Source organism: Xiphophorus hellerii, chromosome 19 (assembly GCF_003331165.1).
Source record: "Xiphophorus hellerii strain 12219 chromosome 19, Xiphophorus_hellerii-4.1, whole genome shotgun sequence".
NCBI lineage: Eukaryota > Metazoa > Chordata > Actinopteri > Cyprinodontiformes > Poeciliidae > Xiphophorus > Xiphophorus hellerii.
Genome location: NC_045690.1, coordinates 12658859 through 12681222, shown reverse-complemented (window position 1 = coordinate 12681222; position 22364 = coordinate 12658859). Strand labels below are relative to the sequence as shown.

The window sequence follows — 22364 nt, the reverse complement described above, 5'->3', positions numbered from 1 at the left end:
AGTCATTTACAAGAGATTACCCTGTCATAGTTATAGAATAGCTATGTAATAACTACATCAAATGTAATATTTAAAAACAGTCAAGTTAGATCTAAGAGACATCTAAGTCATGACTATGATGCCTTTCATTACAAATAAATTAGTCATAATCAAAAGACAAACTCATGATAAAGACTAACAATTCTAGTCTTTATCGTGAGACTATGATAATAGATGTCATAACTTTGACAAACTAATAAATAATAATGACTAATTCATATTTATGAGATGCTGATTCAGAATAAAAATCTGAATAGCTATAAATGCTCATAGCACACAACCATTAAGTATAAATAGAGCAAACGTAGGGGAAATAAAATGAGGATAAAGGAACAATATTTGCAGACATTTTTTCTTGTATAGGCACGATGTGGCTGTGCAAAAATGCTTATTTTGTTTAGCTGAATACTAACCCTGTAAGGTGTTCAATGAGTTCATCAGAGACAGTCTGGGGAAAGTAACCGTCACTGCGGCAGCTTGTTTTTGCATATAGAGCTCTATAGCACCGATCTGGAAGTAAAAGTTTAAACAGTTTGTGACCAGGATGTGTGGGGTCTGCAGAGATGTTTGCTGCCCTTTTCCTGCAGGCCTGACAATTCATTAGATAACTACATCATAATTACAAAACAATTAATTTATACTTAAAAGATGCCTAATCTTAAAATGAGACTACGTTGGCCTGTAAACTCTGATCAAATTTGTATAAAGGGGCAGCAGAGTCTGCACTTTTTAAGGAAGCTAAATATTTTTAATGTAAACAGAAGAATCATGAGATTCTTTTATTGAACATGTCTTAACTTTTTCTATGGCATGCATGGCGTCTCCTGCCTGGCACGTTTGTGTTGCTGTCCCAAAGTTCTGGAAAGCATCATAGAAAACTTATCAACTTAAAACAGGATGCAAAGCCACCACCCTCACCATGGTACGATGTAGTCTGAGTGATTGACTGAGCATGACTTTGCTTTCTTCCTTACACAAGCACACATATAAGGCCATCACATTAACAGTTGCCATGACAACATTCAATGCCCCTCGAATCTAAAAACCCATTGCAGACTTTCTAAAAATAATCTGCGTTGTCTCTTCTCAGACTCCTCTCCAGACGACAGACCTTGATACACAACAAGGTAAGGCTGAAGAACTGTCAGACGTGAATAATTCATGTTTTTTATGTTTGAGGTAATTTATTTAGTTAGCAAATCTAAGGATCAAGTATGTGTCAAGCCCAAAACAAAGTTAACCTTTGAGGTTTTTCTTTTTATGTGCTTTGAACTGAGGCAACTGGCATCGAGAAGACGCTCATTGAGACAGAGGGATCCTGTGTTCACTGCAGGGAGACAGATTAAGGCCATGTCAAATGCCCCTTCGACAGCAGAACAGACAGCCAAGTCATGAATGTGACTTTTACGGAGATCCAACCAAACTGTGCATGACAGAAATGATCCATGTGTATTAAGATAACTTGCCATCCTATCTCTGCTTTACTATTGCATGACTTACTTACAGAGAGACTGATATTCTGACATTCTGAAAATGTTCTCGATGTGACATTGTGCAGCTGCATGAATAAGTGGGCTGACATGCCTGAAGTCGTTCTAATCTCTGCAAGCAAGGATTAAGAACTAATTGGCACTTGGATCTTATGTAACTATCTGATGGGCTGTCGGTGGGAAGAGAATAAAGCATTGTGTGATTGATTCAGGTTTAGATCAAAAAGAAAATACATCATTAAGCTGTGAAATACCCACAGATCACTTTATTTAGTTGTAAGTAAACACATAACATGTCATCCTGAAAAGTTCAGGATAGAATTTACTTTACAAAGAGTGTGTACCTTTATTAACTCTGATAATAGTAACAATGTGTGTTTTTGGTCAAAAGATAACTAGGTGAAGTCATCACAGTTCAATAGCAGCTGATTATGATGAGGTAGACAGTGACACACCCAATATATACACATAACTAAACTTAATAAAACAGTTAACATGTCTGTAAGGTTGGCTAAAAGTGCTTAAGGTAAGAAAAAAAGACGGCCTACTAAGAAAAGACTTACTATAAATGCAACACCTTCAGAGCCAGCTTATACACATTACAACTGTGCTGGAGAAAATACAGACTGAACAGACTATGTATGGTTTAGACTGTTCAACTGGAAACCCTCCGTTTGCGATAATAATTGCACATTTTTGTTTTGTTTTTGTTACTTTGAGTTAGAGAAACCACATTAAAAATTGTAAATTTGCCAGGGATCATTAACCACAAACCGAAAGATAAAATATCAAAAGAATAAACAGTGCATGACCTTCCTTCTGAGGGAATAAAAATAATGTTCTTTCAAAACCATAATAATTCAGATTATATAAAAATAAACTTTATAAATATAAAGCAATAATAACCACATGTCAGCAGCTTGGATTTACAGTTGAATGGTGGTATTTTTCATACTTAGCCCACTTGTTAGGATGCTTGGCATTCTTATTGTAACGGTAAATAACAGCTGTGGGTGATACATACAATAATAATGTAGAGCTGATAATGCAGTGATATGCACATATTGGATAACTGAGAGCAGACAGTTTATTTGTATTACTGTGGTCTGTGATAATACCATAATTTCCATCCTAACTGATGAAAATCCTCATGGGCTGGTTGCCAATTTCAAGGTATGCTCAGGTTTTAAAAAGTTAAAGTTTAAAAATATTCTGTCATGCTGTTTCTTTAATTAGAGCCAGAGTGACTTGTGTTTTTTCTGGTTGTATGGAGCACTGAGTACTGCAGCCTGTTGCTGTCCACTGCTGGTCAGCAGGCTGATAAAGGGCTTCTGTTGCTCAGGACACAGACTAATTTGAATGTTTCCCACTCTTTCTAGTTACTGGTACCAAAGTTTGAGAACATAATGGCGCTAAAACACTAAACTTTGCTGTTGTACTGTTCTTTAGGTTTAAAATACCTTAAGTATTGAACAATGTGGTATTATCCCTCTCCCACTTCTTTTTCTGCACTGTTGGCTGAAATGTGGTCACTGCAACTTTCTTTATTGGCTTACAAAAACTCTAAATTGTCTGACTGGAAAAAGTTAGGTTGTGTCGTGAAAACTGAAGGAACGGCACCTATTATTGTTGTTATTATTGTTATTGTTATTTAAGGGTGTTGTGTTAAACAGCTGGCTGATAATAACCCAGATATTATCGGCTGGTAATACATGTGTTATTCTACAAAGAGCAGAATGACAATGTGCAATAAGCACACAGTATTATTCAAACCACTGGCAGATTTAAACTTTGAAAAAGTTTCTTCTAAATGGAGTTTCGATGTGTTTCGGATAGAAAATCTGTGAAGGAACTAAAAATTCAAGAAAGATTGAAGACAATAAGTTAGTCTAGCTATTTTCTTTATTAAAATGTAAATTATTTTTTTTTCTAAAATAATAAATTTTTTATTATGTCTTATCTTTTTTTGAAAATGCCTCTTGTCTTTTCCAATCAGAAACAAACTACATCTAAATCTGAAATTTGAGGAGATCATGCTATCTGATTTTAGTTAAAATTATATGATTTTAAGGTGCAGTCGTGCTATTATTACTTTATCAAACTACAAGAATATCATATCGGTCCAAACCCACTTTTGGGAGCTAAGGAGCACGACCCCTCACTCCTATAAAGGTAATGGCGTTTAAGAATTTAGCAGATGTTGACTTTATATTTCTACTTGGATTTATATATGGAGATACAAAAAAACCAATAAAGTAATGTCTTAGCTTTACTGATCAGTATGTTAGACTATTTTATCTGCAAAAAATTTGTAAATATGTCACATTTTGATCATGTAACACATCTTTGTGAGTTGTTCTCTTTTAATAAATGTATGAAGATCTCATACAAACCCATGCCTAGTTAAGTCTCACTTCCATAGAGAAAAGTTACATTGGAGTAATATGATAATTCTTCATTTGGTGTGACAACAATGCAATTAATAAGCACTAGTAAGAAAAGCAACTGCAATAAATACTTTTATACTTAATAAAAACTGCAAAGAAACAAAGATGTTGAAATTGCTCCAACATGTCCTTTACTAAACACTAAAGTTCACATAACAGTCTAAAATGTAGGGTTTAACAGTCATCAGACGCCTACTGAAACACTCAAAACCTCGATCTGAGGAGAGCATCAAAAACTACGTTGAGTAAGGTGTGAACCAACACCCTAACAGTCATTGATCACTGAAGAAAGCTTTGAGTAAGGTTAACAGTTCTTGTCCGTAGCCACTGAGAAACATTTAGTAAACTTGATTCGCTTTAGTTGCTATAAACTCAGATAAAACATCATATAACAAAATGGCCATGTGTAATAAAAACAAAAAAAAAATCCAGGAGACACACATACACACAGAGTTATGACTAAAGTGATCTGATTTTCTCCTGTAAAATCACATTTTAAGTATCACTGTGTTCCAGATGGATACAGAGCTGCCTTCGCTGGCCACAGTAACAGTCACAGTTTGAATAGTGTGCGATGTCTAGATATAATAATATATTTATATTTATATATATATATATATTTCACATGTGTGCAACTCTCTGAAGATACAACATAAAGACCACTATAGTCACTGTTATTTAGTAAATATATCAAAGCCAGTATATACAAAGAAACTTACAGTGATCTTCAATGCTCTCAGCTTTCAGGTCCAGACTTAAAGGACCCACGCTGTCTGATTCTCACAGCTGTACATCAGCGTCGACTGGAAGCTAAACATCCACAGCAAAGAAAATAAACTCTGCAATCGGTCGGTCTAATTTTAAAGTGTAACTACACCATACATTTGCCATGTTATACAAACCAGCTCACAGAGCACATGTACAGCAGCCAAAGACACGATGCTGCACAGTTACACAACCTTGTTCCATGGCAACCGTGTTGATGGTTTGACAGCAACTGCTCAGCAGCTCCCGCTGTGCGCCTCAGTCGGCCTTGTCCTCGCCGTTCTTGGCCCATCCTCGGCTCATTACCGCTACCACGATGCTGTACATGTTGAGCCAGGCTTGGCGCAGCGGCGCCGTGTACGCCTGGCCAAGACTGCACTGCAGCATATAGAGAAGGGACTCTCCTACCACCTGCAGAAGTAAGGAAAAACTACTTAAATGTTACCCCTTTAGCAAATATAAAAAACAGTTGTTGATGATTATGTTTATTAAGGGGAAAATTTAACGATACCAACTTGGGAAACCATGTTACCTAATGAATTACCCACATCTCTTCTTAAATTCATTTTTACCAACTACAACCATGGTTGATTAATGCCATCCTTGCAATCCTTTAAATAGAGTCTGTCTGACAACATGAAGCAGGCTGACAATTCTCAAAAGACAATACATCATGCTACAATCAAAAGTAACAGTTTTTAAATATCAGTCAGTTTAGAAAGAGTTGCAGAGACATCTCTAAGGCAGGCAGACAAACCACTGAAGCGTGTAACTTACTGGCAACATGCTAAAAAAATACATTGTTACTTAAAAGTCTTTGTTCCAGGATTTCGGCGGTATTTTGCAAAACTGCAATGGAAACTATTTTTTCTTATCATGAGTCACGTGATCAACAACCAGATGTTACTGGTGCCATAAAAGATGACAGAGACGACAGGAAGTGGTAGGAGGAGGATGGCGCGGCACATTTTTTTATAACATTGAATGAACAAAGTTATTAATATGTGATTTTAGCTGCATTTGTTGTTTAGTGGAAACACCGCAATTGTGAAATTGTTTATTTTTTGATATTTTGCAACATTAGCAGAATATCAACAAAATTTGCGCATTTTTCTAATGGAAACGTTGCTACTGAGAAACTTCATGGACAAATGGAAAACAGTGGTGAATCTTCCCAAGAGAGGACAGCCTACCAAAATTACTACCAAAAGAATACCATCGACTCATCCAGGAGGTCACAAGATACTTAAAACTATATTTAAAGCCCTGCTGAGCACAAAAAACGCAAAGGTTCTTCTCACATTGGCCCACCAAAACAAACCTATCTTGCTGATTCTCAAGACTTTCAATAAAATATTCTGTGAACCGACAAGATTAAACAGAAATAAAATAAATTCCATCACAACAAAATTAACAGCAATTCAGAGAAAGAACATCTTACAGGAGTCATTGATGGTACTGATGGATCATACATTCTGCTTTCAACTGGGAAATCCTAAAGGAGAATATAAAACCTTCAGTTTGTAAACTGAAACCCAAGAGTATGAGGGTTAAGAATCAGGACACAGATCCAAAGCGGACTTATAAGACTGCCTCTGAATGGCTCCAAATAAAAAAAATAAATTAACATGCTTTAAAGTGGCATAGTCAAAATGCAGCATTAAATCTAACTGAGATGGGCGTGCCGTGGTGGCGGAGGGGTTAGCCGACCCACATTCAGGCAAACGTAGCCTCAACGCGGCTGTCGCGGGTTCGACTCCCGGACCCGACAACGTTTACAGCATGTCTTCCCCCTCTCCTTCCCCCTTTCCTGTCAGCCTACTTTGAAAAAAGGGACACTAGAGCCCACAAAAAGACCCCTTGCGGGGCGATAAAAAAAATCTAACTGAGAGGCAGTGGTTTCATATTGGACATATTCATTTTTAAAACTCCAATCTAGCTGAATTAGATCAATTCTGCAAAGAAGAGTAGGCCTACATTTCTTCACTGTGATGTACAAAACTTGCTGACAAGCACTTATATCTGTTGAGGGAAGTTCATTTTTCACATTGAAATGGGTTTTGAAATATGGTAGAAGTGAGTGTTTTCAACATCGAGCTCATTATGCAACATTAGGCAACCTTAGAAATAGAAAATTAAGACTTATCCTAATCTACACCAATTATAATTTTAGGTATGCATATGGACATGTTGGCAACCAGCTTCTCCATACGGTATGCCTGAAATATCAAGGCAGGATCAAAAAAAAAAAAGATAAATATGTATTTGGCAATTTGATGTACTCATCAGAAACCAATAAGTAAAACCAAACTAATGTTTATCTGACATCTTAAGGAGGAAAATCCAGACATCCCTCTACCTGAGGCCCTTCCAGGCCTAAAGATAAATACAGGGTCTCCCCTGGGGTATCAGAAAATCAAAAACAATGGGTGAGAAGAAATAAAAATTGTATTTGGTCTACATTTCAAGAAGAAAATAATTGGAAAAATATGAGAGAATTGAAAAGCTGATTTTTAAAATTTTCTTAGGCACACAATTTTGTGATTGTAGGAGGCGCTGGTTCTTTTGTTCAACTCAAAGTCAAAGTCATATTTGTTTCACTGTAAAATGAATAGAAGAACAAGATATCAAATTATATTAACATACTAATAATTTTGTGAGTTTGAAAAAGGTCAAGGATAAAATAAGTTAACTTTTTGTTACATGTAAATTTGATGTGGAAACAAACTCACTAACCCACTTTGTATCTGTATATGTGTCGTTATGTTGCATTGCTTGTGCCAGTTGAGAAGTGAAGTAGGTCAGAGCTGAAACCAAATTTAAATTTCTTCTCATCTAAAAAAAAGAAAGGGGGGTTTGCATTTCACATTAATAATTTGTATTTTAAAACAAGACATCTAAAACTACTAGGTTTTTTTTTGTTTTGTTTTTTCAAAAATAGTTTCTGTGAAAAAAACACACTTTCAAAATCATGCAGGGATCTTATTGAAGCAGGGTACAGCTTTTTCTGATTTGCACATGTATGTGTTAATCTTACAGTAAATGACTGTGTGCTGACTCCCACTGCCTGATGCTTCCTCCCAAGATTAAGCAGAAAGTCCTCCAAAGAGTGGAGATCATCCAGGTGGCTCACTGCTGCATCAATCACCAGCATCACCTGGGATGAAATGGGGGAAGCATGCAAGGCAGCAATTAAAACTGTACTTTGAAATGTCTCTGGATTATGTGGGTGTGAGCTCACCTTGGTGACATGGTCCAGGAACTCGGGGCTGGAGAGACAGTCTTGTTTGGAATCACAGTTTGTGCTGTAGTGGAAAAGGTTGAGCAGTGCAGGGTCCAGCTCAAACAATCTGCCACAGACAAATACCACACAGTTCTATAAGTGCACTCACCCACATGGCATTGATTCAGAAATATATGCAGACAAAAAAAATCAGTTCCCCTGTTAGCGTCTGATTTGCAGCTGTCTAAATTGTGGATTAGTCTGTCGCCAAGCAACAAGTCAAGCCTCTGGTCCCTGTCTGTATGGGAAAGAGAGCAGCAAATCTTCTCTTACTCTTTCTGTATACCTGTATTACATATTCTATTAAGAAACCGAACATTTAAAGGATTAACCTGCATAAGAATCCCTCAGAAAACAACCAGATTATTCTCCTCCGACTGTAATTACAGCAACCTGCTCAGACGCTGATTTTGCAGAACATTACCTTGAGAACATGATGACACCATGAGGAACTTTGTTCTTGCCCAGGCTCTCCCAGCTGCCTCGTATCAGCTCCTTATCTTTCACTGACAGCTCTCCCATCATCCCTGCAAGCACAAGACACTGTCTTCTGGTGGGCGAACACATAACTCTTCCAAAAATAATTGAGAAAAAGACATAATATTTTTGAGAATCAACAACAACAACAAAACTTCTGCTATCCCACCTGGAAACATGAGCAGCAACCTGATAATCATGTTGGACTTAAGGAAACCTCTGCAGGAGAAATGACCATACTGTACCTTTTTGAGGTCAGTCGTCTCTCTGAAGTTCTGCTGCAGCCGGGCTCTGGGGAATGACTGTTTCTGTGACTGTGAGTGAGTGATTATGGTGCAGGCTGCAGGCTGACACTCAAGTCCACTTGCTCTCTCTTTCCCCGACCCACGGTGTAGTCAGGAAGGCAAGTTCTGCCACACTCTTATCTGTCACACTGCCTGCTATCTCTCTCCCCTCGTCGTTTGCCTCCTGATATGCTCTCTCTCCAGCACTGGGGATGCTATTCATGCCACTGAAGGAGAAAAAGAGGGATCGCTCTCTTCAGCTCCAGAGAGGCTGCAGCAAACCACAGCTCCTCCTGCAGGTGAACCAAGGTCTAAAGTACACAGAGAGCCTATATGCACAACAACTGCCCCACTAGATTTTTACATTATAATCAAGAGAATACATTAAACAAGACATTATGAAGAAAAGCAAAACAACCAGAAGAACACAGTGGGAGCCTCTTTTAACTTGACAATTGCTGGTTTATAGACGGGAAAATCTATTTGAGGCCTTCATCTTCCATTCTGAGATGTATCCTCAGCTGCCTACCTTTACCACCCGTGCTTTCACAAAATGAAATGTGTGGGAATTTAAATGGCTACAATAATAAACATCCTGAACGCACCACCTTGGTGAAATTATATTGTTCATCTACTACACAGAACCACTCCTCAAACAGCCGTGATCAAAACATTCTGTGGCCACGCGTGCAGCCTCTCATTAATCTAAATGAGATGTGTTTGTTTCCTCTCACAGTCTCCAAACACAAGTTTAAAGGCTGCAGTTTGCTCAAATAAATGTCCCTCCCTCTACTTCAGCACTTTTGACCGATGCAGATCCCTTCCTAGGTATTATCTAACAGGTTGGGGAGAGAGAGGATTTTTCTTTTTTGCTGTGCAGCAGGAAATTGGAGGTGCACAGCTTTCCCCGGAGGGACCACAAGGCAGAGTGAGGAAGGATGCGGGGTTCCCATGACAACCTGACAGGATGGAGTCCTTGAAGCTTCATCATGTAATACTTGAGATTTCAAAGAAGGGACACTGTGATCATTTAACATCACTATATATTTGTGTGTTGTGGATCATTTAACCTTGATGGAGCTGTCAATGAAAGCAAAAGAAAATCTAGGACGGATTTAAGTTAACTAAACGGAGTTTTCCAATATATTTAGTCCGTGTAAACATTTTTGGGTTGCATAAAAGCGATTATGTGACAGAGAAAGGGAGCAATATATTTGTCACTTTGTTCAAATTCAGAAGTTTACATACAGTTCCTTAGTATTTGCTAGAATTGCTTCGGTAAATGGTTTGAACAGGGTATATCCTTCCTCAACCTTTTCACCATAGTTTCCAGGAGGTTTCGCCCATTTCCCCTGACAAAGTTGGTATAACTGAGTCAGGTTTGTAGGCTGTTTCACTCACCTGCATCTTTTCATCTCTGCCCACAATTTTGTTTATCGGGGTTTTGCGATTGTTAATTCAAAAGCATTACAGTTGTTGTCCTTCAGGCACTGTAACTTATTTTTACTCGAGCTTTAACTTCATACCAAATGTTTTAAGATATTTGTTCAATAATCTCACAAAATGATGTTGCCACACCTTAATTTACAGATGGTAAAGCGTTCTCAAGTTTGCTAGTTTTCCTCCTATTCCTTCAAATGTAGCGTTGATTATTGTAGGCAAACATTTCAGCTTCAGTCTCATAAGAGCACAGGACATGTCACATAAAATTATGGTTTGTGTCCCTTTGCACAGTAATGTGGCTTTTTTTAATGCTACTTGTGTAGCAATGGCTTCTTCCCTGTTAAGTGGCATGTCTCTCCACTTCTACCAGCTTCAGAGAGAATCTTGTTTTTGTTTTGGGTTTATACCCACATTTCACATCAAGACATGGTCGTCTGGGAAACAGGACCTGTCCCTACTGAATAGAATGACAGCTGGATGTTCCCATGGTGTTCCTACTTGCATATACAGTAATTGTTTGCACATACTGTATGAATGTGGCCCATTAAGACATCTGGAAATTCTACCTAACGCTGTAGTGTCTCAATTATTTTTGATATTTCCATGATTTCACATGAGGAAGCATGTGTCTGAGATGTTTCTTTAAAATACATCCAAACATGTGCCTTTGTTTAACTTCAACATGGTGAATTATTCTACTAAATGTTTACAAAAACATAAAATCACCATCTGGGCTTTCCTAAACTTGTCTAGAGTCATCTTAATGTTTTAAACTTCTGACATTGACAAATGTAACAAATTATTCTGCTATGTAGCAAATTTGAAATAACTGTGGTAGTCCTAGCTGACCTTAGCGCTAGACATTGAGAAACAAAATAATACTTCTTCTTATGCAGTGTGAATATGATCTTTTTTAATTTTAACTGTATGTGTATTATGGTTTTATATTATAAACCAAACAAAAATTGGTGTGTGGTAAAAGAAAAAAGTTAAAATTTAGAGTTTACAGCTGTAAAATGGGAGGGAAACACTTTTTAAAATAAGTTATCAAATTTATTTTTGCACCTTTATTTTACCCTTATCTGTATATTGCGAGGAGTGCAATGATCAGTGTTACATAATAGGAATAAAAGTGTTTGTTTTGGTAAATTGTTCATAAAACCCACTACTTTTGCAGAGCTAAGATTAGGCTAAACCCAGTTTTACATTTTGATATGCAGCAACATGAGTACTGCATGAAAAATGTAGAAATAAGCAAAACATGTTTATCCTTTGCAGATATGTGACCTACAATTCACATATGTACAGTTTTTCACAGAGATTCTCTACCCATGTCTATGTTCATACAACACCATCTTAGAGCCTGAACATCTTAAAGGCATGGGACACCAGCCCGCAAGTGTCTATTATGGCTTGTCCTGATCTCTCCGACGACCCTTTGACTGCGCTTTCAAACTTATCCAGACATCCCCGTGTGGTTTGTAAGTAAAAATGATCTCTGAGATTCCTGGCAGCCAGCTGTCTAAGCACAAGAGTACAGCAGAGGCCAGAGCACCAGAGTATTTGATGTGGATTTGTAGGCTTGGAGCAGACGGCAGCACTGGTCTCTGAGAAGGCACATGCACTGAGAGGACTGTTTATTTAGCTGGCAGTGTGGCTCTCGAAATAACCGAGAACTTTAAACCATCCATTGAAGAAAAGCCAATCTCAAGCAATTGTTGTTTTTATGGGACTTAAACAATAAAAAGCAAATTAAATCAAAGTCTCACAGTATAATTCTTTTTCAAATTTCGTGTTTGAAAGGCTGTTAATTTTCTTTGAAACAAATTAAATTATCGTTTTGTTGTGAATATTTATTCTTGCAACATCATCTCCATCATCCTCTAAATTAAAGGCTTCAAACTTTTTGACAAAGCATTTCAATGCCAAAAGCCTTTTTACGTACCACATGTTTAGAGTGTGCGGTGTGCGTTTTTCTGTGTACAATAATGCTAAAAACAAAATGTGTTGCACACTCAGCTCAGGATCAAAATTATACACAGATTCAAATACAAGCATGCAAGTTGTGGAGAAAACACACTTTCTATTGGCACAGTCCACAGGAGGTACATTTTTGTTATGGTTGTCCTGGTAAAACACCAAACCAAGTTTCAACCATCTCACCCCAAACTATAATATAAAAAAATATGATATGACAAATAGGACAAATCTTTGTTGTCTTATTTGTTAATTTCCTATAAATCTCAGTATTTGTTTTGTTTCTTATACAGGTATTGTGCAATGTGAGCTGATTTATTCAGTTTAGAGAATGTGCATCAAAGTGTAGCTGCATTTCATAACTTAAATATTATGACAATTATTACTTCAATACCCACAAGTAGTTTTGGTTGAATAATAAACTGTTTTTCCATTAATCTTTGCATTTTGCAATGTACAAAAACTAATTGTCAAAGTTAACCATTCGGCCTTGGCCTAAGTCTTGCTCTTGCTCTCTAAAGGGGTGGTCTTGGCTCCATCCCTTTTTTAGAGATATCCTGGGTTGGACAGGATGCTGTTAGGTACATCCTTATTGTGACATGACTACATTTTAAGTGTTATTTTCAAACCAAATTGGAGTCACTTTGGTGTATTTGGTGGCTTTTGATTATAAATAGGTCTGCTTTTCTGTGGTTTTGTGCTAATTCTTACTGCTGCTGTTAGATGGCTTTGATCAGTACTGAACTGGGCTGTAGATGTTTTTGCTTGCAGTTCAGTTTTGGAAGAGACTCTCCCACAGGCACTATTTATGATTTGCAGCCAGATGCTAAATTACCCTAGATAGTAAATCTGTCCCTGAGCCTTTGGAAGATGCTCTTTTTCTACCCAATCCTGACAGCCTGATGTGTCACCAATAAATCTATTTACTGAAAATTCTCCCAGCGAGGTGTTTTGTGAAGTTCACCTCAGTTTTTATGATGTGTGAATGACAATAACTTTGATGTACATCATAGGGTGAATTAGTGAAAACGCAATCATTTAATTTAGGTTCAATGATCAAACTAAAACTCTAAAAAGAACCACAAAGACAATACATATATATTTTACATCTTCAAAAGTCAAGTTTGCAACATGTATTACTCATGCACACATACAAATGTATAAAATGTTATTTTCATTCAGTTCTAAAGATTTTGAGAGTGTAAAGTCTGCATGATTTGTATTTTCATAATTTATAGGTGTACATCCTAAACAATCAGGACCTTGGTGTTCGCTGTGACATGAATCATTTTTTAAAAACAGTGTTGTTTTCTAGTGGAGAGACCACAAAAACTCAGCTCTTCCTGAACCTTTTTGATCATGGCATTTCTTCCCCTTTGGACTTCACGCTCTTCTCTTCCACATCTTCAATTTTCTTCCCGTCTTCTACATTTTCCTCCCTAAATCAGATATTTTGGGTTAGAAAATGCCTATATTATAATTACGTCGAACTTTTACTTGGCTCTGATGTTTTTTTTTTTCTATTCTCTGGCGACTGCAGGGAGAGCTCAGAAAATTATGTAATGTAATATAACCAAACCACAGGAAGTCCTTGGCTCTCAGGCAGCAGTGCTATTCATATTTTTACCAGATACAGTTGTACTGCACAGTGGAGGAACAAACCTTGTAAAAAACTCTTTTACCTGCTTTGAATTTCCTTTTCAGAGCTCATATTGGTATCATCAAATCTGAATGATTCACCAGTTTCTTCAACAAACTGCTTTTTTATCCCAGCTTTCTCCAGCTTTTTCCTGAATGTCTGCTCTGCATGGGTCTTTGCATTATTCTGTCAAAACAAAACCCTAAGTTACACTAGAGAACAGCCACATTATTGCATTTTGTAATAAAGTGTTAGCTTTAAGTAATGTACCTGTTTCACCTGTTCAAACAAATAAGGCCTCTCATGAACTCGGGCCTTCATGTCTCTTAATTCTCTCATGTAATCTTTCATTCTTTGTAGATCAGCTTCCCTTTAAGTAAGAAAAGATTAGTTTTGACGACCAGCATGTGTGGTTGTTGCAGTGTGACATTCAGAAGTTGAAAGTTGAAACTCACCTATGGCGCTGTACATTTCCATTGCACACGTCTTTCAGGCTACTGTGGGGATCCAGCAACTTTGCATGAAGCACTACAGTCTTCTTCATAGTTTGGGATCTCATCTGGTAGCTTTTTAACCACTCTGCACTCTCTTGGTTTTTACTTTCTCTGATTTCCATTGATTTTCTGTATAGTTAATAATAAAGAGATATGATTTCACATCTTTTTATGTGTTGAGCAACCAGATTATAGATCTAATGTGGAGACAAAATGTCTTACAAAGACTGGAAAAGTCTGAAATTTGGCTTTTATCATTTCTAGGTCAGAATAAATAACATTTAGTATGAAAACATGCTTAGTTATCCTAAATAAATAGTTTAGTTATCCTAACAAAAGTCCCGGCCCAGATTTTATTAGTTCTCCTCTTATTCCATTTTCTAAATAACACATTTTCAGTGCCAGTATTTTCAGTTTAACTTAAAAACTAAGGTTTCACTCTTTCCAAAATAAAAGATGAGTTATTTCACTGATTTTTTCTAAACAATTTTTTGTAACTATGAACAACTTGATGGGGGTTGTAGTACTTGAAAGATACATTTTTGTACTCAAATGTCCAAAATGTTCTAAAACGTTTGGACAAATATGATATTAGAAATGTGTAAGAACGCTGTCTGTAGTTAAATGCTTAGCAGTGCAACTCACCTGATGGCGACACAGCGCTGCCTCACAGCATCTGTGATGTATGTAGGAAGAGTGTCTGTAGATATCAGTGTTAGGGCTCCAAGTGACTTACTCCTACTGAGATTATTCATTTTAGAAACCTGTAGAATTAAAGAACCAGAAACAACAGGGTCTGTGATCAGCTGGCTGGAAACTAAAACTAAAAATTTTAATTGCTTCAGAAAACACAAGGTATATAACCAGTGCCATGTTTATGCTTTTGTTGTTTATGTTCATTATTATTAACAACTAAACTACTTAACTACTTTTATAGCACTGTGCATGAGAAAGATGCAAAATTTAAAAGGGTGTTTCCAAGAATCTTTTTCCACTAATCCGAAACATTATCCATGTTAAGTAAAACCTGTATTACTTTAAGGTAATGTCAGACAATCTTTTTAGACCTACTGAAATGTTTAGTAAGTTACCTATACTCTCTAACTGCAATTTCAGTGAACTCAAGAAGAAGATGCCTGATAGGCAGAAAAGGTTCAGTGATCACAAGTTTAATCACTGATGCAATATATAAAAACATTCTCCACACCATACCAATTAGTCCAAAGAATTTTTTTGTGCAGATTTTTATCACTTTGTGCAATTTTGCCTATTTCTTGTCAAGTACAGTTAAAATTTTATATCCAAGACTTGACATATCCTTAATCTCAGCGTCACTACACATTATTTGGGAGTACTGTGAACACAAAAATATGTTTTTTAATTTAGTTAGAGAATAACAGTGTCACATTCATAAAGGAGATTCTTGCTACATAAAAGTGAAAGACAAAGGAGGAGAATAAAACTGAAATGATTTGCTTCCAGAAATAATAACAAAGACAAAATGCTGAATTTAAGGGGATAAATGATCCCACAGCTTAGGAAATCTGAGGTCAGAAGCATTACATCTAAGAAGCTCCAAACTAACTGAAAATAAAAATGGTTCAGGCTTGATAACATGGTGGGTGGATATGTTTCAAACTATCCATCAAGCAGAGAAGGTGTGAGAGACTTAAAAAAAAGTGGTGCCAAACTATAACGTGAAACCATCTGGTGTGCTGAAGGTCTAAAAGTCCTCTGATAATCCAGTTATTTTTATACATAAAACCTACAAGATGAAATTGATCATTTACAGTTACTTTAAAGGATTAAATGAACCACTATAATTCCTATGTAATTAGATTTAAAAATATATTTTTAAATAATTCACTCCACATAAAATAGTTTTCTCTAAAAAAAATAAAATAAAATAAACATTCCTGATTTGTGAAATCAGGAATGATTCTCAATTCTATGTCTCAATTAACATAGAATTTCTCATCTTCTTAAAAAAAGTTCACCTGTGAGGTTTCTGGGGGTTTTTTAGGTTTCCTTGCAGGTAGAGCTGATGTCCTCAAGAAGAAGGGCTGACACCTTGTCACATCTTGACTCTGCTTTTTCTCCAGTGCTTCCCTTTGCAAAGCCTTGTGCAGACTTTTAAAATCTGGGACCTCGGGTATGATTTTCGGCTTGAAACTTGGATTCTCATCCAAGAAACCCAGCTTTTTTTTCTTGGTATGATCGACGCTGCGAAGTTTCCGGCAGCCAGCCTGAGCCGGATTTTGTTGTTTTGAAGCTATTCGTGTCTGGACGTTTCTGCAAACTTCCTGCTGATCTGTGAAGAGATACGAGCCCCATCACTTGCATGTCTCTGTCAAATGTTAATTAAAAGGTGCAGGACAAATTATTTAATTATTTTGGAATTTAAAAAGGGATCTTTGCAGGAAACTACTAAGTGATAGAAGGGAAACCTTAATTCATCCCAAACCAAACTTGTTATTACCAGTGAGGTGGCATTATGCTATGATAATCTACAGTTAAAACTTTCCTGTTTCAAGGTATCTCCTTGATTATATTTTTTTAAATAAAATGTAAAACATAAATCGATTTTATTAGAAGCAGATATGAAATAACTATTTCTATTGTTACTAAAATGGTACACCACGTTTATTTTTTAATGTTATGTTAGAAATGTTATGTTACATTTGTTAGAAACAAATGTTGTCGACTCAATATACACTGAAAAAGTATGGAAAATCTTGAGTAACTCCAGGTATTTTTGGCCTCTCATCAAAAGAAACTTTTACTGCATGATTGGTATGATGGAAAAATGATCTGGTTTTAAATTGGTACTTTTTATTGACCTATAACACGATGCATCTCATAGCTGTGGTTCTGATCTGGATTATGCTTTACCTTGTTTGGTATTGGCAGAATGCCAAGGCTTTTGACTTATTACTCCCGGGATTTTATGTTGAAACTTAACAGGCCAGAGCTACACTTCCTCATTTCCATGCAATGTTTATCCATGGAAAAATGCCAAACGCGAAAGCGACAGAAATAGGACAAATCAGGCCAATCAGTGTGACGATACATCTTAAAAAACAAGGCCTAAATCGCATCCCACTTCCTCGTATTTTTCTGGTTAATATTCAGCCACTAAGGGGCAAAGTTGATGAACTACAGGCCAACGTTATGAATCTGTCTGCTTACAAAAATGCATGTCTTATGACCTAAAGAAGAGAAACTTGGCTCAAAGCCAATGATTTTGATTTTGACCTGGCTAAAACTGGCTTCGGGGAACCTGTTCGTTCATACAGAGATGCAACAATTATGGGAAAAGTTCAGGGCGGAGAGGTCCATCTGTATATAAATCAAAGGTGGTAAAACAAGAGTAAAGATATTTCCTTAGATTTTTAACAGTGGTGTATATTCATCCTAAGGTTAATGTCAAACATCCTGCTGAAGTAATACCCAAAGTTGTACACAAGCTAAACTCTTACCTCAGATGACCCAAACTTTATTATAGCACACTTTAATCACTGTAACGGGAAGAAGACTCTTAATGGTTTTTTAGCAATATATGATTTGCCCAACAAGAGGAAATAAGGCCCTAGATCTCTGTTATGGATCTATAAAAAATGTCTATAAAGTATCTGGAAAACCACCATTGGGAGCATCAAACCACAATACTATTCACTTAGATCCGGTATGTAGACAGGTCTTAAAGACAGAGAAAAACACTTTCCAAAACAGTCAAGGTTTGGACAGAGGAAGCTGTGAGCTGCCTCTGGAGTCAGGACTGATGTCATTTCAAACTATATTGTATTTTGTGAAAATGCCGTGATACCTACGAAGAAAGTGAAACTGTATGCAAATAGTAGACCATGGGTCACTATTACTAATATTAAACAGCTTTTAGTAAAGAAACATAAAATGTATCAAAATGGTACAGAAATAGAGAAACAAAACATAATGAAAGAAGTTGGATCAGAAATAATGAAAGCAAAATTTACATATAAAACTACATGAGATCTATGGCACACTATAAAGGAAAAGGAGAAAGTCCAATTAGGCTTGATCGTTTTAGTTCCGACAAAAACTTGGCAGAGGCACTTGATCACTTTTATCTGAGATTTGAGAAACCAATCTCTCCTCTTTCTGTGCCTTCAACTGTCAGTGAGACAGTCAATGTATTCTTTGATTCAGTTTATATTAAAAATTCCCTCAGCAAAAGCAAACCTAATAAAAGTCCCGGCCCAGATTTTATTTCAGGGAGACTTTTAAATATGCACACAGCAACTTAGTGATGTGTTTTATTATATTTTTAAACCGTCTCTGGAACTGGGAAAAATTCCTTCTATATGGAAAAGATCTATCATTATTCCCGTTGCTAAATATAAAAGCTCCTAAAGAGCTAAATGATTTTTGCCCCATAGTAATAACATCATTAGTAATGAAGGTATTCAAAAGAAAAGAACTACAGCTTCAAGCTAAGAAACACAGATTGGTTCCTCAAATCTCAGATCTGATGCAGTTTGAGTTTGCATGGAGAGGATGATACCGTCACTCTCCTGAATCTACTCTATAAACATCTGGAAGATTCAAAGACTCATGCAAGACTTTTGTTCAAGGACTTCTCATCTGCTTTCAATACAATAACACTCTAAATTCTGCAACATAAACTTTTAACTCAATTAAACATTGGTCCTGGTTTAGCAGGATGGATTATGGATTATGCTGAGGTATGCACAGACCTCAGCAGTTCAAAGTAAATGGTCATGTACTGTATCCCTGGCTCTTCTTTTTCTACCGGTTCTGCACAGGGGTGTGTTTTGTCCCTTCTCCTATTTGTTCTCTACACTGTAGAAGCATCTACCAAAACAGACACATTCTGAAATTTGCTGACGACGCAGTACGGTAATCGTTATTCTGTTGCAGAATATAGAAGGCCTGTTGCTGATGACTTTGGTTAGTGGTGCATTTAAATTAATTTAAAACTGAACATTACAAAAGCAAAAGATATGAACATTGTCCTCCGTAAAGCACCTTAGTACCCATTCCCTGGGGCCTTTAATATGAAAACTCATCAAATCTGTAAAAAGGGGCAGGAGAGACTGTACTTTTTAAGGAAGCTAAATATTTTTAGAAGGATTATAAGCCTCTTTTATAAGTCTTTTTTGAATCCGTCTTTGGAAACTTAAATGTTCAGAATAAAAACTGTCTACACAAAATTGTTACTGTGGCAAACAAGATAATTGGGGTAGCCCAACCTCTCCTTAATGACATGATTTGTCATGCTGCTCACAAGGCAAGGTTCATCCTTGCCTGTCCAGACAGCTTCTTGCCACTGGACAAAGGTTCAGGCTTCCTAGGATTAAAAGCAACAGATGGAAGAATCCTTTGTACCCACTGCAATCAGGTCCCTAAATTTGTGAGTTACAATTCCGTTTTATATATTTATGAATTGGTGTTTGTATCCTTTGCCTGTTTTTAACATTGTCTATGTATGTTATGTTGTTTTGTATGTTTGAAATATCTGGCTGCAAAACAAATTTCCCCCTCGGGGGAATAACAATAAAGGAACTGAAAACCATTCTACAGGTCACCAACCCAGGCCTGCTAATGGGGAATTTATTGTTAATCTCTTAGAGTTTAGAAGGCAACAAAGCACAAGTAAACCAAAAACATTTGATCCAAATGACCTATTTCTTCCATTGATTATCAGTATGTACCTGAAAACAAAAGAACTCAGTGAAAAAGAAGACTCACCTTTCTGCTGTCTTGAACCCTTCATGTTTCTGTGGAATGCTTTCTGAACACGAACACTGTTTTGTGGATCCTCAGAGACTCGGTTTATCACTGCCGTGACCTTCTCTCTTCTGTTTTTGTCTCTTTCCTCAAAGCTGAAAGGTTTCTGAATGGAGAGCAGGAACTCCTTTCTCTGCTCATGGCCCTGTTTCCTCTCCTTCTCTCTAAGCTCTATCATCTCCTGGTAGATGGGTTGAATAAGATTGCCCGGCACAGGAACAGCGCCAAACTTCTTCTTACACTCAGCCTCTTCCTCCTCTTCTTTCTTTTGCAGTGTTGTTTTAGATGAAGGACATCTTTCACACTGCTGTGCACTAACAGAACAGTGCTTTGAGTTTGCTGAAGGTACCAGGGATAGAGAAAACATATTAGGTTTTTGTTTGTGATACTGGAAAGCCTTTTTGTTTGAATTAAGAGCAGATGCAGGGGTGGATCTCCTTTCTACAAATCTGAAAAACAGTAAGCACATTTTAATGAGATAGATTATTATTTAATTAAACAAAATAGACAATTGTGTGCTTCACATGCTCTAACCTTTCATCATCAAACTTCTGATTTTTGTCTGATGACAAGAGAGTGTTCTGATGAATCCTTTTATCGAGCTCTTCTGTCTGTCTGCTCTTTGTTTCCTGCATCTGCAGCTGAAGGCCAGTTCTCAAAGCCTTGAGGTGAGCCTTGAGCATCAGCTCTGATCGGAGTCTTTCCACAAGCAAAGTGTCACATTCTGACATTTTTATTTTTCTGTTTTAATGCACAAAAACAAACACAAAAAAAAACAGACAGAAAAAATATAGTGAGACAAAGCCGAAATAAAAGTTAAGTTGGATAACTGACTGAAAAAATAGAAAATGACAAAAATAATTAGGGTTGAAAAAAACAGAGGTCAGAAATAATTAGCCCATAGCTTTAAGAGTCAGATCTAACCGTTACTCAAGACAACCTTCACATTTTGTTAGTACTAAATTGTTGAAGAAAGAATCATTGTGATTTACATTTTGTCACATTCAAACCCCAATGAGTTTTGCTGGGATTGTAGACTAACACAAACTACCAAAACGTTTTGAATGGGAAGGAAAAGATACATGTTGTTCAGCAATATAAAGCATTTGTGCATATATAAATAAGCAAGGGGGTCTGTGCCTGGGTTAAAAGAGTAGGTGACTTGCAATAAGAAAGTTATGAGTTTGACTTCAGCCTCTTCCTGCTGGCATGTGTCAAGCCCTTGAAGTTGCAAACCTGTCTTTGTATCAGTGTAGTAATTTGTGTGCAGCTCAAGGATAAAAACCCTTTAAGTTTTAAGTATCATTTGTATTTACCCTCTTAAATAAAGTCCATGCAACGGCCTTCATGAGAGGAAAAAATTGTAAACAATCAACTACTGCCTAATTCACCTTTCGAATTAGTAAACAATCAATAAAATATTTTTTGAACCACTGGTTAATCCAAAGAATAATAATCAAAATAGGGAGCATACTCTTTTCTTAAGTTTTTGGAAAATTAAAATAAGGTGCACCGATCAGATTGGACCAAAGTTAAGCTTTGTGGCCTAAATAAGCCCGATAGGTGGGGGAAATTTAATTCTGTCCTACCTTGTGTCGATTAAGTTTGTTTGCAATGCTCTGAGTCATTTTTTTCTCAGTTTGATTGCTCGAAATTGTTTAATTGTCTAGGCTGTGTCGTCGTTGGAGACATGTGACTAACAAAACAAGAAGATAAGCAGGCAACGTGTAAAATATTACAATATACAGGACTCTGAAAAAGTCCAGCGCGCGGCGCCATTTCTGTGTATGCTGCCATGGCAACAACACATCGGCGTTCTCAGCAAAATAAAATAAACTCGGATCAGAGAAGCGAGGTTTTTCTGTATTTATGCATACATGTGTGGACACCTTTTCATATATGTTTTAACGCTCATGAGCGGCTAACAAGCAAAGCTACTAACCTGGAAACAGATGACTTTCAGGAAGTGTTTTCCTCTTTCGAAGCGTATTCCAAACTTTTCGTAAAGCATATCAGTTGAGTCAAAATAAAATTATTTTTAACACGCTTGAAGCGAGGCAAATGCGTGTTTTGGCAGCATTAGCGCTGCCTGTGGACAGAAGCGTAACGTCACTTATTGGAGACGTAAATTACGTCGATTGTGATTGGACGGGAAGCCGGAAGCAGTTCTTTTTGGAGCGCTTGCTTGTCAACACAACATGGCTGGATTACAGAGAGGACACAGCTGTCTTTATTAGGA

At 36.9% G+C, this 22364-nt stretch overlaps 2 protein-coding genes across 2 annotated transcripts; both read right to left on the bottom strand.

Moving 5' to 3' along the window:
* Nucleotides 1-1767: 1767 nt before the first annotated feature.
* Nucleotides 1768-10711, bottom strand: ngb (neuroglobin). The gene is made up of 5 exons (XM_032546901.1): nucleotides 8747-10711; nucleotides 8449-8551; nucleotides 7983-8091; nucleotides 7779-7898; nucleotides 1768-5152 (listed from the first exon to the last, which is right to left on the bottom strand). Exons 2-5 carry the CDS (start codon nucleotides 8547-8549, stop codon nucleotides 5000-5002), a joined length of 483 nt encoding a protein of 160 aa, XP_032402792.1. The 5' UTR covers nucleotides 8550-8551; nucleotides 8747-10711; the 3' UTR covers nucleotides 1768-4999.
* A 1606-nt stretch (nucleotides 10712-12317) lies between these two features.
* On the bottom strand, nucleotides 12318-22265 carry fam161b (FAM161 centrosomal protein B). The gene is made up of 9 exons (XM_032546897.1): nucleotides 22068-22265; nucleotides 20660-20866; nucleotides 20087-20574; nucleotides 16336-16649; nucleotides 14984-15102; nucleotides 14300-14467; nucleotides 14115-14214; nucleotides 13888-14030; nucleotides 12318-13644 (listed from the first exon to the last, which is right to left on the bottom strand). Exons 2-9 carry the CDS (start codon nucleotides 20854-20856, stop codon nucleotides 13563-13565), a joined length of 1611 nt encoding a protein of 536 aa, XP_032402788.1. The 5' UTR covers nucleotides 20857-20866; nucleotides 22068-22265; the 3' UTR covers nucleotides 12318-13562.
* Between the last annotated feature and the right edge of the window lie 99 nt (nucleotides 22266-22364).

Coding starts and splice junctions, on each gene's coding strand:
- ngb (XM_032546901.1), bottom strand. CDS start 8,549: ATGATGGGAGAGCTGTCAGTGAAAGATAAGGAGCTGATACGAGGCAGC. Junction 8,092..8,448: donor GGTGTCATCATGTTCTCAAG/GTAATGTTCTGC, acceptor TGTCTGTGGCAG/ATTGTTTGAGCTGGACCCTG. Junction 7,899..7,982: donor TCCTGGACCATGTCACCAAG/GTGAGCTCACAC, acceptor ATTTCATCCCAG/GTGATGCTGGTGATTGATGC.
- fam161b (XM_032546897.1), bottom strand. CDS start 20,856: ATGTCAGAATGTGACACTTTGCTTGTGGAAAGACTCCGATCAGAGCTG. Junction 14,031..14,114: donor TGTTTGAACAGGTGAAACAG/GTACATTACTTA, acceptor TTGTTTTGACAG/AATAATGCAAAGACCCATGC. Junction 13,645..13,887: donor GAAAAGGAAATTCAAAGCAG/GTAAAAGAGTTT, acceptor TATCTGATTTAG/GGAGGAAAATGTAGAAGACG.